Source organism: Chanos chanos, chromosome 3 (assembly GCF_902362185.1).
Source record: "Chanos chanos chromosome 3, fChaCha1.1, whole genome shotgun sequence".
NCBI lineage: Eukaryota > Metazoa > Chordata > Actinopteri > Gonorynchiformes > Chanidae > Chanos > Chanos chanos.
The window spans coordinates 32,315,180-32,329,823 of NC_044497.1; the positions used below are offsets into that span (position 1 = coordinate 32,315,180).

Sequence of the window (14,644 nt, forward strand, 5' to 3'; positions counted from 1 at the left end):
GAAAACAGTATGGAATTTCCAGTTTAACGCTTTCATGATTATTGCACTGCCTGGTTAAATGTTGATCCCTGTCACGTCTCCTAGGTGACTGTGCTATTCGCAGGACAGCACATTTCAAAGAGTCCCTTTGAAGTGGCTGTGGGAATGGCGCAGGGAGATTCCAGCAAAGTCACAGCCCAAGGCCCTGGACTGGAGGCCACAGGGAACATTGCAAACAAGAGCACCTACTTTGATGTTTACACAGCAGGTAAGCAGTTTAAAGACAATACATATATATAGAACATGCTTTAGCACCTCTCTATGTTAAAAAAAAAAAGTCTGGCTAAAACATTACTAAATAACTCTTACATACACTCTCTCAGGTGCAGGCGTGGGCGAGGTTGAGGTGGTCATTGTGGACCCCAGTGGCAAGAAGGACACAGTAGAATGCCATGTTGAGGACAAAGGCAACAGTAGCTATCGCTGCACCTACAAGCCCACCCAAGAGGGCCAGCACACCATCTATATCACCTTTGCTGGTGGCCAGATCTCCAAGAGCCCATATACAGTCACTGTGGGAGAAGGTGAGAGAGCTAACTAGAGGGGCGATGCATGTAGGGCAAGAGGCATAAAAATGGGAGCTGGTGTAGATGGGGTGGATGGAGAATGGATGGAGGTGGAGTTAAGCCACTGAAAGGCCTTCAGAGGGAAATAGACCTAATAGTATTTATTTGTAAAGCCTGTTTGTCCTCTTTAGCTTCTTGTGCGAAGCTTTACTGTTTTTTTCCCTCGTTGATTCGTATGCCTGTCTAAACGGCTCTTTCTCTATTTTGCACTCTTTGTTGGACAGTATCTCTTCACTGCTGCTTCTGTCTCTTCTCCTGATAGACTCGTGTCATCTTTGTCAAGTGATATCTCTTCCTGTCTCTTTGGATCAGCCTCTTGGCTTCTGATGTCATTTCCTGTTTCCTTGGAGCTTTATTGGGTACTTGATCTGCTGCTTATTGTTGGTGAACTGCATGGTTTTGCTTTGGGCAGCAAATCTCCTCTGCACTGCCACTAAAATCAGCAAGTGAAACCAATAAAAAAATATTCGTTATTTTAATGACAAACAGAACCTTCTGATGTTCTCATTTGGCATACTTTTTGGCAGGGATAGGTTTGCAATGTCTTTGATAGGTTTTTTTTTTTTTTTTCCCGTAAGTATAGACACATTTTTTTTCCCTTCTGAGTCGTTCATTCCACATTTGTTGGATCTTTTTCAATGACTCATATTGAAATGACACATGAGTACTTTAGCGGTATTAATAATAGCTTTTATTATCAGACACTGGCATAAACCTGTTTCCTCGTGTTATGTACTGTCACTGTTGCCACACTGTCTTCCCTTTGGTCATAAGGAACCTTTTCCCATGGTAATTTTTAGACTCAAAGTGAAGTAGATAAGCAGCCATATATCCTTCAGTGCACTATCTCCAACAAGTATTTCCTGTCTGCAACAGAGTATAAAGAACAGAATGAGTTTTGTAGTTGAAGCCCTGGCATCTAACAGATCACAAATGAGAAGTTTGATTTGAGTGTGACAGAAATACTTCATGTAGTTACTAGATCTCTCAAAACCTTCTCTTTTCCAATTAGCTTGCAACCCCAGCCTTTGCAGAGCTAAGGGGCGTGGTCTGCAGCCCAAAGGCCTGAGAATTAAGGAGACTGCAGAGTTCAAGGTATATACAAAAGGAGCTGGTACAGGAGACCTGAAAGTCACTATCAAAGGACCAAGTAAGTGGACAATAATCACACTTTGTTTCCCTTCCAACTTCCCACCCATCCTATTGGTCAATTTCATGAGGCAGCAAATCATCACTCAAGTAACTAGGCCTTGTCTTGAAATATATTCGTGAAATTTCATTAATGTCATAAAGATTTAATGAAATCCTCATACCACATGGTAGGATTGTAGCAGGAACTGGAAATTTTGACATTTTCTGTGTTTGGATTGAAAATTTGCCTTTCTCAAATTTGAAACTTAATGTTGTAGAGCAGCTGATGGTAACATGCCCAGGACTGCTCAAACTGTTCATTGAGGTTGTATCTCACTGTGTCTGTGTCTGTGTGTGTGTGTGTATTGCAGAGGGACTGGAGGAACCTTGTAAGAAGAAGGATCTGGGAGATGGAGTCTATAGCTTTGAGTATTACCCCACTACCCCAGGAACTTACATCATCACCATTACATGGGGCGGTCAGCACATTCCTCGCAGGTGAGGCCACTGTTATTTCAGATTTGAAAGACTACTTTGGTATTTAAAACTTTTGCTAACCGTAACTCTGTCAGCTGCAACCAATAAAAATGACTTATCCTTGATCAGTCAGTATATAAATATCTCTGAGTGCTGAAACAAAAAATGTATGTTCTGTCTATTTTACATTCCTTCTTCCTAAATCAATCCCTCTGCTCTCAGCCCATTTGAGGTTAAGATTGGAGGTGAGGCAGGGCCACAGAAGGTGAGGGCATGGGGTCCAGGATTGGAGGGTGGTGTAGTTGGCAAGTCTGCTGACTTTGTGGTGGAGGCAGTTGGAGATGACGTTGGCACATTAGGTGGGTTTAGCTTACGGTATTAACTTCCCGTTTCTCTACGTTTAAGGTTAAACTCTCGACAGCTAAGAATGTGACAGTAAAACGTTCTTATCCAATGTTTTCCATTTCATACAGGGTTCTCTGTAGAGGGACCATCACCAGCTAAGATTGAGTGTGATGATAAGGGTGATGGATCCTGTGATGTACGGTACTGGCCAACAGAACCTGGAGAGTATGCTGTGCATGTCCTCTGTAAGAATGAGGACATCCAGCACAGCCCTTTCATGGCTGAAATCCTACCAGCCCCTGGAAAAGACTTCCACCCAGACAAGGTAGAGCCCAGAACAATACACCCACAACCATTACACAGGGATTGTACTGTCTGTTTTATCATCTTGTTTGATTTGAACTGATCCGCCTTTAACCAGAATACCTCAGTCAGAGTATTGAGTAACTGAAAATTGGTTGAATTGAATTGGTTTTGTCTGTGCAATAAACTTTTTAAAACCCCTTTTGGCTGCTCCTGGCCACATATCTGAGTTCATTTAAAGTGTCGGTCTGTTTTTATGAATTGATGGGTTAAGTTGTGGTCTCTGTGTGTTTAAGGTGAAAGCCTATGGTCCCGGTCTTCAGAGCACAGGACTGTCAGTGGGTAAGCCTGCTGAGTTCACCGTGGATGCTAAACAGGCTGGAAAAGCTCCTCTGAAGATCCAAGCTCAGGCATGTATTTTAGTTTGTCAGTTCGACAAACTTAAGGATATTCTACTTAACAGGACTTTGGATGAACAGAGCACTGATCAACCCTGGGTTTTCTGATTCGCAGGATCGAGATGGAAACCCAGTGGATGTCCAGGTGAAGGATAATGGCAATGGGACCTATAGCTGCAGCTACACCCCACGCAAGCCCGTCAAACACACTGTCATGGTGTCCTGGGGCGGAGTCAACATCCCTGAAAGCCCCTTCAGGGTTAGTCACCACAGACCAAATACCTGCAGACACTGAAAATTTCATTACAGCATCAACTTATCAATTGTTAGTCAGGCAGGGTCTTATATTTCTCATATCAAGACTGCATATATATTTAATGAAATAATCTTAAAGTCTGTAAATGTTAGGTTATTTTGGAACACATAATTTACTTGCATAACATCATTTGCCATTTTTCCTCAATTTCTTTTGTAGATGAACATTGGGGCTGGTTGTCATCCTAACAAAGTCAAAGTATCTGGACCTGGTGTTGCCAAGACTGGCCTGAAAGCTTTTGAGCCAACATACTTTACTGTAGACTGCGCTGAGGCTGGACAGGGTAAAGTAACATTCAAATACATGCGGCCTGCTGGCTCATATTTAAAGTGCCTTAAATAATACTTTAAAGTATGACTGAATGATCTGACTCACAATGATTCCACTTTGCTACCTGTGATATAGTGTCTGAGGCATTGATGTTGGTATCCCTTCCCTCCATTCGGTCTCTCTCCAGGTGACATCAGCATTGGAATTAAGTGTTCTCCAGGTGTCGTGGGTGCAGCTGAGGCTGATATCGACTTTGACATCATCAGAAATGATAACGACACGTTCACTGTCAAATACACTCCTCCAGGTGCTGGCACCTACACCATCATGGTGCTGTTTGCTGATCAGGTAACAAATCAGATCGTTGTGTGTGTGTGTGTGTCTGTGTGTTTCTGTGTGTGTGTGCATGCATGTGGCTTTGGACCTGTGCTCAGTTCTCAGTTCTTTTATGTTTTGTAGGCCATTCCTATGACACCCATCAGAATCAAAGTTGACCCCTCTCATGATGCCAGCAAAGTCAAAGCTGAGGGACCTGGTCTCAACCGCAGTGGTGAGATCAATATTTCTGATTCCCATGGATTTTTTTACTACTGTAGTTCCTTCAAAGGTGAAGGTTATGTTCGTGCTTCCTGCAGCAACAAATAGGGCGGTTGCAGTTCCAAGTGATAATCAGTTAATGATCTTTAATGTAGTAATGCTGTTCTGTATGTCTCTGTTTTGTTCCAGGTGTGGAGCTGAACAAACCCACTCACTTCACTGTGAACACTAAGGGTGCTGGCAAGGCCAAGCTGGATGCTCAGTTCACAGGGCCCACTAAGGGCGACGTTGTTCGTGACTTTGACATCATCAACAACCATGACAACACCTACACTGTCAAATACACGCCTGTACAACAGGTGAGGAACACATTACAAGATGAAATTTAAGTCTGCAAAATTGCTTCGTAAATTGGAAACGTGAATGGAATAACCGGGGAGAATAATAGTGTATTTTGTGTAACATCCATCTTTTAATAGCACAGTGCTCAATCCTACTTTTCTTTCTTAGGGTAACATGGGTGTCAATGTCACATATGGAGGTGACCCTATTCCCAAGAGCCCTTTCTCTGTGCCTGTGGCTCCTTCCTTGGACCTCAGCAAGATAAAGGTGTCAGGCCTTGGAGACAGTAAGTTTCTACCATTTACTTTTATTCTTTGCCTTGCTTTGGTCTTAGCTGTGTTCATTGTGTAATTTTAATTGAACTGCTGGACTTAATTTTAGTGATCGTAAATGGTTAAACCTTGTTTTTTCTTGTGTTGTGGGCACTGCTGTGAAAACCAGTATATAACTAACTCCTAACCTCCTGTGCTTTTCAGAGATGACTGTCGGAAAAGACCAAGATATCACTGTTAAGTCTAAGGGTGCTGGGGGTCAGGGTAAGGTGGGGGCAAAGGTCACTGGCCCAGCAGGCAAATCTGTACCCTGCAAGGTAGAACCAGGTCTGAGCCCTGAGACAAGCCAAGTTCGCTTTATCCCAAGAGACAAGGGGCCTTACGAGGTGGAGCTCACTTACGATGGAGCCCCCATCCCAGGCAGTCCATTCCCAGTCGAGGCTGTGGCTCCAACTGACCCATCCAAGGTGAGGAAAGATGTTTACATGATTTCCCCTTTTTAGTAAGATTTTCTGAAAATATGTGAAATTCTAGAGATGTTTTGTAAATGTAAGACTATGTCAAATGTAAATATCTAAGGCCTATCCTAGCTATAGGGAATATAGACTAAGACAGTCTATGAGTCTTGCTCTCTCTCTCTCTCTCTCTCTCTCTCTCTCTCTCAAAGACTGTCTCACACACTGTCTCTCCCATCCTCAGGTCCGCTGCTCTGGACCAGGCCTGGAACGAGCCAAAGTTGGGGAGCCTGGTCAGTTTGTGGTTGACTGCACCAATGCTGGTCCAGCTGAGTTGACCATTGAGATCATCTCAGACAATGGTACTGAGGCAGAGGTGCACATCCAGGACAATGGAGACGGAACTTACACCATCACTTACATCCCCCTGTATCCAGGAGCATACACACTCACCATCCGCTACGGTGGCCAGGATGTGCCAAACTTCCCAGCCAGGCTGAATGTAGAGCCTGCAGTGGACTCCAGCGGCGTGAAGGTGTTTGGACCTGGTGTGGAGGGCAAAGGTAGATAATGACATTGAAGAATATAAAGGAAAAGAATTTTGCCACATCTGGAGTCAGAATCACTTCAAATCTTGTTTAAGTAGAGACGTGGAATCTGCCCCAGCTCATACTATCTGTTTTTTTGTTTTACAGGAGTTTTCCGGGAAGCCACCACAGACTTCACTGTCGATGCTCGGTCCCTCACAAAGACTGGCGGGAACCACATCAAGACTGCCATCAACAACCCATCTGGCAATCGCACTGATGCTCTCATCAGGGACCTTGGAGATGGCACCTACCAAGTAGAGTACACTCCCTATGAGGAGGGTGAGGATTTGGTCTTATATCTGGAACTTTTAGTTGAAGCAATGACAAGGGACATACAAGTCTATAGTATCTCTTTACCATAGCTTAAAGAATTGTTTATCTGATTGATAAATGGAACCAATGTTTAGTCTTAGAGCCGAATGAACTATGTGAGGTTTGTCTGTCAGGTGTACACAGTGTGGAGGTTTCCTATGATGATGCCCCAGTGCCTAAAAGTCCATTCCGTGTGCCTGTGACGGAGGGTTGTGACCCAGCCCGTGTGCGTGTGCATGGCCCAGGACTACAGTGTGGCACCACCAACAAACCCAACAAGTTCACTGTGGAGACACGGTAAAATAAATAAACAAATAAACATTTGGCTTTATCTGCAGGCTCCGATAGTCTAGCCCACTATATCAGTAATACATGCCCATAGCATTGACAGAGCAGTGTAGCATGTTTTTGTTTGACTGAGATCATATCAGTCTGTAAGCTCAGGGAATGTTGCTTAACAACACTTTCTTTCCCATCGCAGTGGGGCAGGTACTGGTGGACTGGGCTTGGCCATGGAGGGCCCATCTGAAGCTAAGATGTCGTGCACTGATAACAAAGATGGCAGCTGCTCTGTTGAGTACATACCATATGAGCCAGGCACCTACAACCTTAACATAACTTATGGAGGCCAGCCAATTACTGGTAAGTATATTCATTTATCCTGATTCTTGTCTTAGCCAGTTCATTGAGATCTGCATTATCCTAAAACTCCTAGCTCTGTGCTGATTAAACTGGGCTTTACTTGTGTCTTTTTTACATTTCTGTCGATCTCTAACTCCTATGTTTTGTTCTCTCTTTCTTATATTTATACAGGGAGCCCATTCTCTGTCCCTGTCCATGACACAGTTGATGCCACAAAGGTCAAATGTCAAGGTCAGGGCTTGGGTAACAATGTGCGAGCCAACATTCCCCAGAGTTTCACTGTAGACGCCAGTAAGGCGGGAGTGGCCCCACTGCAGGTCCGAGTGCAAGGACCTAAAGGTGAGGAAACAGTCTCATTGTTTAGTTTGAGTCGTAGTGCTTAGGCTCTCAGCCCTCTGGAGTAACTGTATACTGTTGTCACCATGGCAAAACATGCAGCTTTATTACATTTATTTTTTGTGTGTTTAATATATTTTGTGTACTTTGATTAATTATTTTGTCTGATCCCTGCTGTGTTTTGTAAAGGAGTTGTGGAGCCAGTTGAGATAGTGGACAATGGAGATCAGACTCACACTGTGAATTACGTGCCCACTAGAGAAGGGCCGTACTCAATAAATGTGCTGTATGCTGATGAGGAAATTCCACGGAGGTACATACAAACACACACTTATCAATATTATCATGCTTAGTGTAGAGCCAAATAGTTTCATGTTCTAGTTTAAATAACTCTCTCCCTGTTCTTGTCCTCATTCTTTAACCCCTCCCTCCACCGCATCTTTTCTCTCTTTCTCAGTCCCTATAAGGTGAAGGTTCTTCCCACTCACGATGCCAGTAAGGTGCGTGCCAGCGGCCCTGGACTAAATACCACGGGAGTGCCTGCCAGTATGCCTGTGGAGTTCACTATCGATGCCAAAGATGCAGGGGAAGGACTCCTGGCAGTCCAGATCACTGTGAGTGCAGTTGTCTTACTCCTCGTGTGGTGCTTTTTCAAGTGCGGGCCTGAATAGTCAGTGTTTTTTCAACCCAGTCCTGGCATCTTGCTGGACAGAACTTTCAATGTTTCCTTCTGTTTACCCTTCTGATTAAGGGTTTGTTAATTATCAGACATCAGTTCTGTTAGTAATGAGTTGAAGATAAGAATTCAGTCTTTTGGGTCATCAAGGCTATGTTTTAAAACACTGGTCTAATTGATGAGTACACAACATAAAAGTGGTCAGCTGGGGTGCATTTTTTTTTTTTACCAAGACATGACACATTGAAGATTTCTTTCAATTGTTTAGGATCCAGAAGGGAAACCAAAGAAGGCCAACATTCGTGACAATCAGGATGGGACCTACCTTGTGTCTTACGTACCTGACATGACTGGTCGTTACACCATCCTCATTAAGTACGGTGGAGATGAGATTCCATACTCTCCTTACCGTATCAGAGCTGTTCCCACTGGAGATGCCAGCAAATGCACTGTTACAGGTACACACCACATGTAAAAACTGGTCACAAATCAGTTAGCCGTTCACACATGCACATAATTTAAATACGTGACATTGAAAACCTTCACACATTTTAGGAGGATACACATGCAGTGTTTGTGTATATTGTGACTGCGTATTTAGTGTGTGTGCTACTCCCACTTGGACACACCTGTTGTGCAGCGCTGCTCACATTCCCATCACATGCTGTTTTTTTTTTTAGTTTGTTTGTTTGTTTATTTTCCCCAGTCATTCTTTTCGAGCACATTTGTTGCCTTTGTTTTATTGCACTGATTTTTTTTTTTTACTTCTCACTTTTTCGCTCTCTGCTTTTCACGATTTCTCAGTTTCAATTGGAGGTCACGGTTTGGGTAAGCGCTTCGATAAATGTCTTGTATCAGATTTTTGACTGTATTTTTTTGCATGCACAACGGCGCCATCCCTCTTAAGAAAGGGCCTGTCTTTTCCAGTTCACTGTACTCTCACTCCATTCAGCAGAAGTCCTGGGCGTATCAGTTATCTTGTTTTGTAGCATGGAGGAGCATTGTGGTATTTCCTCTGTAACCTCTTATAGATTGGTGATACACGGAGTAGTGACAACATTTTAACATTATATCATTGCGGCTGCTGTTCAGTAGGGGGTACCCAGCCCTTTGTCTTTTTCTCTCTCTCTGTCTGCCCCTCCCATTTCTCTCTCTGTCTGGTTGGTGTAACAAACAGCATGTTCCATTGGAGTTAGTTGACTAATGACTAACTTGAGCTCTACTTTCCTATGCCTGTGAGGTGGAATGGTCATCTGAGTTATGTTATATAATGTTAAGCCTGGAGCTTTTTTATTTGTTTACCTTTATATACTACTTCATGTTAGTGATTGTATTAATAAGTGACAGAGTGCTCAGACAACTGAGGTAACAGACACCCTAAAAAACATTTTCATTTGTCCTTTAAAAATTACATATCAGGTTTTATACAAAATAGTCAGTTCACCCTTTGTGTCTAACTATTACCCGTTTTAGTTTTATTTTACTACCCTTCCTTAACAGTATAAAAAGAAAACATTCAGAAATGTTTAAAAGTAAAGCAGTTTTCTGAGCTGGTAGGGTAGAGTTTTCAGACGTTTTCAGTTACTGTATCCTGTCTGTTCCCTCAGTGTCAGCGTCATGTTTCGTCGTAGGCCAGTTGCATGTCTGAATGTTTCCAAGGAGGGATGGAGACTAAACATTAGTACATCACTTAAGTCAAAAAATTGTGCGAGTTTTGAAAAATGAGACACTCGTTTTGGTATCCTTCAGGAGCTGGAGTGGGACCCACTATTCAAATTGGAGAACAGACAGTCATTACTGTGGATGCAAAGGCTGCTGGGAAAGGCAAGGTGACGTGCACAGTGTGCACTCCAGATGGAGCAGAGGTGGATGTGGATGTGGTTGAGAACGAGGATGGAACTTTTGACATCTTCTACACGGCCCCACAGCCTGGGAAGTACGTCATCTGTGTGCGCTTTGGAGGGGAACACATTCCGAACAGCCCCTTCCAGGTCACGGTATGTACAGATATCAAGATTTCTTAATCTTATATCGTTTGCCTTGACCTTAACATAGAAACTGTATTAAATTAGGTGATATAGGGTAGCCCTGCAAAACCCGGCAAGGATGGTCTAACTTTACCACATTTACCCTGAGCCATGATATGACAAATTAAAATTTATATATATTGATGGGACTGTGTTTTGAGGATACATGCATACTTTTCACATATCTCTGAATATGTTGAATTGCTCTCTAATTCAGTTTAGTAGCAGCTTATTTAGGGTATTCATACTGCACATTATCTTTCAAAAGTAAAAAAACAAAAGACACTGGTTACTCAAGGTGCTAACTTGAAAAAGGCACATGTAGTCAAGACCTTTAGTCTCTCATTCAGCACACTAGTGATTTTCGTCTACTGCACCCTTACATTGCCTCAGAACTGATGTGTTCCGTTTCGTGTGGGATGAGTTCTAGGTTTCCCGGCCTATCCATTAATATTAATTTCTTTCTTCTGGTCATCACTGCTTCATAACATGTCATTTTTGACTCATATGAAGTCTTTACTTATGACTTAATTAACTCCTGTGAACTTAATTCCTGCTCGATAGCCTCCTGGCGGTCTTACCTCCCTCTGTGAGTCAGACCTATAGTTATAATGAGGAAAAAAGTGTTTCATCCATGAATCTGTCGCTTTGTCTCAGGCTTTGGAAGGTGCCTCCACTGAACCACTAATGCAGCAGACGCAGGTCCCGCAGTACGCCTACGCGCCCAACATGGGCCAGCCATGGGTAGTGATATACCCCACTCTCCACAATCACATCTTCCATTCCGTGTCATTTTTGTCACTTAGCAACATCTTGTTTCGTGTCGTCTATCGCTACTTTAATATCTCTCTGCAGGTGTTGGTCCTGTGTCATCTAACCAAAGTTTTTTGTTTACATTTTTGTGGACACTGGATATTTTCGATGTTATGTTGGCAGCCATTTTGTGAGTGATTGAATGTGGACTGAAACTTTGTCTACATTTAACAAAATGGCTGCTGGTCCTACATTAAAACTGATGTGTCTTTGTTCTGTGTTGGGTGTTGCTCTTTGTTGGTGCCGACCTCATGGTTTTTCCTGAAACTCATGCTGGTTCGGTCATTGTGGTTTGTCTCCATTAGTCACCTTTTCTTTTGTCCGCTTTGCCTTCAAACCACTTCCTGCCTCCAGACTACCCAATCACTGACCCTGGTGCTGCATTCTGTCATAATGTCATTCTTTCTTGCAGTATCAGTCTTGATGGTTGCATCTTCATCATCATCATCATTACATCATCATAACTCTTCGTCATCATTCTCAATATCACTCTCTTCTTATCATTTTATTTCCTTAATTTGTCTTCCCTCACCTCACTTCCCTCTTTCCCCCATCATTTGTGTAGGTGTACTGAAACATCATAGCTTTTCATGTTGTTGTTGTATTGTGTTTTATGTTTTTTCCCTTGGCGTATGTGCCTTTGACTTCACTGTGTGACTGTATTTCAGGAGCCTTTTGGTTTTGATAGATACATATCTTGAGTTATGCATACTTGGTCTAAGACCCTATGCAGGTGTGACATTGTTCACAGCTTAGCTCATTAAGCTATCAGCATTGTCAAAATTCAGGCTAACTGTATAATAATGCATTTTGTCCCCCAGGCAACAGACCGTCCAATGGGCATGAATGGATTAGATGTGGCTGGGCTGCGACCTTTCGACCTGGTCATACCATTCACCATCCAGAAGGGTGAGATCACAGGTGAGTGTCTTTATACATCTCTGCTCAAGTTTACATGGCCTTGCTGAAGGTTTTTTGGAAATTCGCGAGATAAACTCAATATTGTTTGTCTTAGGTGATGTGCGAATGCCATCCGGAAAAGTGGCCAAGCCTGACATCACAGATAACAAAGACGGCACAGTCACTGTGAAGTATGCCCCAACTGAGGCTGGGTTACACGAGATGGATATTAAATATGACGGAATACACATCCCAGGTGAGAGAGCTCTACGAAATGGAGAATATGAGATGCTATGATGTTTACTCAATTTTTTTAAATTTTCAGTTATACTGTAACTTTAAATCTTGACGAAAGGTTTTGGAATAATGTGAAGAGGTTTAAGGTTTGATGGGAATAATTTAGGTATTCAGTTTCATTAACCCTAAACTAATGCTCTGTTCAAACAGGAAGTCCACTGCAGTTCTATGTGGACTATGTTAACAGTGGACATGTGACTGCTTATGGTCCTGGACTGATTCATGGCATGGTTAACAAGCCCGCAGTGTTCACTGTCAACACCAAAGACGCTGGGGAAGGTAAAACAGCCTTTTTTATGGTTTTTTGGGGGGGGCGGTGCTGTTTTAGCTTTTTTTTTTTTTTTAAATATGTACCATTTTCTTTTAGCCTGCATGTAAATTATACACATGTATTGGCTTTTTGAATAATCATTCTGAATTGATCAGAGTATAAACATTACTTTATTCTAATTTCATTATTATACAAAAGAGTTATAAGTGACAGTTAAAGTTGTTTCTTCAACTCTTCATATATATGCAGTATTTTTATGAGTACGACATAAATGTGCTTCCTCCTTTTTAGGTGGCTTGTCTTTGGCTATCGAGGGGCCTTCAAAGGCAGACATCAGCTGCACAGATAATCAAGATGGCACTTGCACCGTGTCCTACCTGCCTGTCCTTCCTGGAGACTATAACATCCTGGTCAAGTACAATGACAAGCACATTCCTGGTAGCCCCTTTGTGGCTAAGATCACAGGTCAGTCCTTCCATATCACACATACCATTAACCTGCTGCAAGAAAAATGATTTCCAAACAGGGCAGATGCTAAAATACTCTTTGTGCTGTTTGGGAGTTTTGCAGGGTTTTTTGTGCTCATTGTTAATGATAGATTTGTGCTTGTCTTTCCCTGCTGACAGGTGATGACTCCATGAGAATGTCCCATCTGAAGGTGGGCTCAGCTGCAGACATTCCTTTGGATATTGGAGAGCTGGACCTCAGTCAGCTGACAGCCTCTCTGACCACCCCATCTGGACGGGAGGAGCCATGCCTGCTTAAAATGCTGCGCAACGGTCATGTGGGTGAGTGTAATTTGGAACAGACGCAAAAATTTGAACCTACCAAGGTTTGAACGGAGAGATTTACAACTGTATTTCAGAAGTAAAGCAAGAGAGCATGATTTTTAGCTAATGGAGAAGCTACACAGAGTTTTGTGAATTTATCGGATTCTTGATGACCTGAGTTAGATGTCCTTGACCGACTTAGACCAGTATTAAATTGTTAACAAGAACAATGTTTGTACTACAAGTTTCTCATTGTGTTTTTTGCAGGTATCTCTTTTGTGCCTAAAGAGATTGGAGAACACCTGGTGAACATCAAAAAGAATGGCCGCCATATCCCCAACAGCCCCATTGCTGTCATGATCAACCAGTCAGAGATTGGCGATGCTAGCCGCGTGCGTGTTTATGGCCAGGGCCTGAGTGAGGCTCGCACCTTTGAGCCGGCTGAGTTTATCATCGACACTCGTGAAGCAGGTAAAAGGGGGCTCATTATTAGCGAGCAAGAGACATAATATCTCACGAGGCTTAATTACTGCTGACTGAGTTTTGAATGAGTTTTAAATGGCTCATTTTTCTGTTCTAGGCTATGGAGGTCTCAGTCTGTCCATCGAAGGTCCCAGTAAGGTCGACATTAATACTGAGGACCAGGAGGATGGAACCTGCAAGGTCACCTACTGTCCCACTGAGCCAGGAAATTACATCATCAACATTAAGTTTGCTGACCAGCATGTTCCAGGTAACTGCCCAGTTTCCTGGCATATGATGTGTGATTTTAATTGATCTTCTCATTGATATACATTTTAAATATGTGAACTGAGCTTCTCCTACTTTACCTTTTATCACAGGAAGTGCTTTCACAGTGAAGGTGACTGGAGAAGGCAGGATGAAGGAGAGTATCACCAGAAGGAGAAGAGCTGCATCTGTGGCCAACATTGGCAGTCAGTGCGATCTAAGTCTTAAAATCCCTGGTAAGTTCTCTTCAAAGAAATCTCAAGCCTTAGCTATCAGTGTCCCAGGCAGGGTCAAAACACAGGAAAAACAGTGACTGAGGTTGCACATGCTGAACCTGATCCATAAAGAATGAATCTGACAGCCAGGCTCAGTCAAATTGCCCCCTAATGAAGTGAATCACAGTATCTCTTTAGGTCGAATGTTTGTTTGTTTGTTTTTTTAACACTTCTTGGTTCCTCTTTTTTTTTTAAATGTAACTTCAGAGATCAGCATTGCTGATATGACTGCTCAAGTGACCAGCCCTTCTGGAAAGGTTCACAAGGCTGAGATCATGGAGGGTGAGAACAACACCTACTGCATCCGTTTCGTTCCCACGGAAATGGGCGTCCATACAGTCAGTGTGAAATACCAAGGCCAGCATGTCCCTGGGAGCCCCTTCCAGTTCACTGTGGGACCACTCGGGGAAGGAGGAGCCCACAAGGTCCGTGCAGGAGGACCAGGCCTGGAGAGAGCAGAGGCCGGAGTTCCAGGTAAAATGCTTCTGTGGGGTGTGGGGATACGTACACCTTTAAAATATAACAGCAATGCAGGCACAGCTGTGTGTGGGGTGA

General features: G+C 43.0%; 1 protein-coding gene across 1 annotated transcript in view; it reads left to right on the forward strand.

The window, feature by feature from the left end:
- flna (filamin A, alpha (actin binding protein 280)) overlaps window positions 1-14,644 on the forward strand; it is a 30,559-nt gene that overhangs the window by 11,796 nt on the left and 4,119 nt on the right. The window contains exons 7-40 of the mRNA XM_030767268.1: window positions 85-247; window positions 363-563; window positions 1,618-1,755; window positions 2,108-2,234; window positions 2,436-2,572; window positions 2,687-2,883; window positions 3,158-3,271; window positions 3,375-3,518; window positions 3,735-3,858; window positions 4,033-4,193; window positions 4,305-4,395; window positions 4,572-4,741; window positions 4,893-5,010; window positions 5,201-5,463; window positions 5,696-6,014; window positions 6,147-6,320; window positions 6,488-6,650; window positions 6,835-6,995; window positions 7,167-7,334; window positions 7,521-7,644; window positions 7,789-7,945; window positions 8,276-8,465; window positions 8,812-8,835; window positions 9,757-10,004; window positions 10,692-10,778; window positions 11,669-11,768; window positions 11,863-12,003; window positions 12,195-12,323; window positions 12,607-12,780; window positions 12,942-13,103; window positions 13,353-13,556; window positions 13,666-13,818; window positions 13,928-14,050; window positions 14,297-14,563. Coding sequence (XP_030623128.1) covers window positions 85-247; window positions 363-563; window positions 1,618-1,755; window positions 2,108-2,234; window positions 2,436-2,572; window positions 2,687-2,883; window positions 3,158-3,271; window positions 3,375-3,518; window positions 3,735-3,858; window positions 4,033-4,193; window positions 4,305-4,395; window positions 4,572-4,741; window positions 4,893-5,010; window positions 5,201-5,463; window positions 5,696-6,014; window positions 6,147-6,320; window positions 6,488-6,650; window positions 6,835-6,995; window positions 7,167-7,334; window positions 7,521-7,644; window positions 7,789-7,945; window positions 8,276-8,465; window positions 8,812-8,835; window positions 9,757-10,004; window positions 10,692-10,778; window positions 11,669-11,768; window positions 11,863-12,003; window positions 12,195-12,323; window positions 12,607-12,780; window positions 12,942-13,103; window positions 13,353-13,556; window positions 13,666-13,818; window positions 13,928-14,050; window positions 14,297-14,563 — 5,416 coding nt within the window. The remainder of the gene's footprint in view (window positions 1-84; window positions 248-362; window positions 564-1,617; window positions 1,756-2,107; window positions 2,235-2,435; window positions 2,573-2,686; window positions 2,884-3,157; window positions 3,272-3,374; window positions 3,519-3,734; window positions 3,859-4,032; window positions 4,194-4,304; window positions 4,396-4,571; window positions 4,742-4,892; window positions 5,011-5,200; window positions 5,464-5,695; window positions 6,015-6,146; window positions 6,321-6,487; window positions 6,651-6,834; window positions 6,996-7,166; window positions 7,335-7,520; window positions 7,645-7,788; window positions 7,946-8,275; window positions 8,466-8,811; window positions 8,836-9,756; window positions 10,005-10,691; window positions 10,779-11,668; window positions 11,769-11,862; window positions 12,004-12,194; window positions 12,324-12,606; window positions 12,781-12,941; window positions 13,104-13,352; window positions 13,557-13,665; window positions 13,819-13,927; window positions 14,051-14,296; window positions 14,564-14,644) is intronic.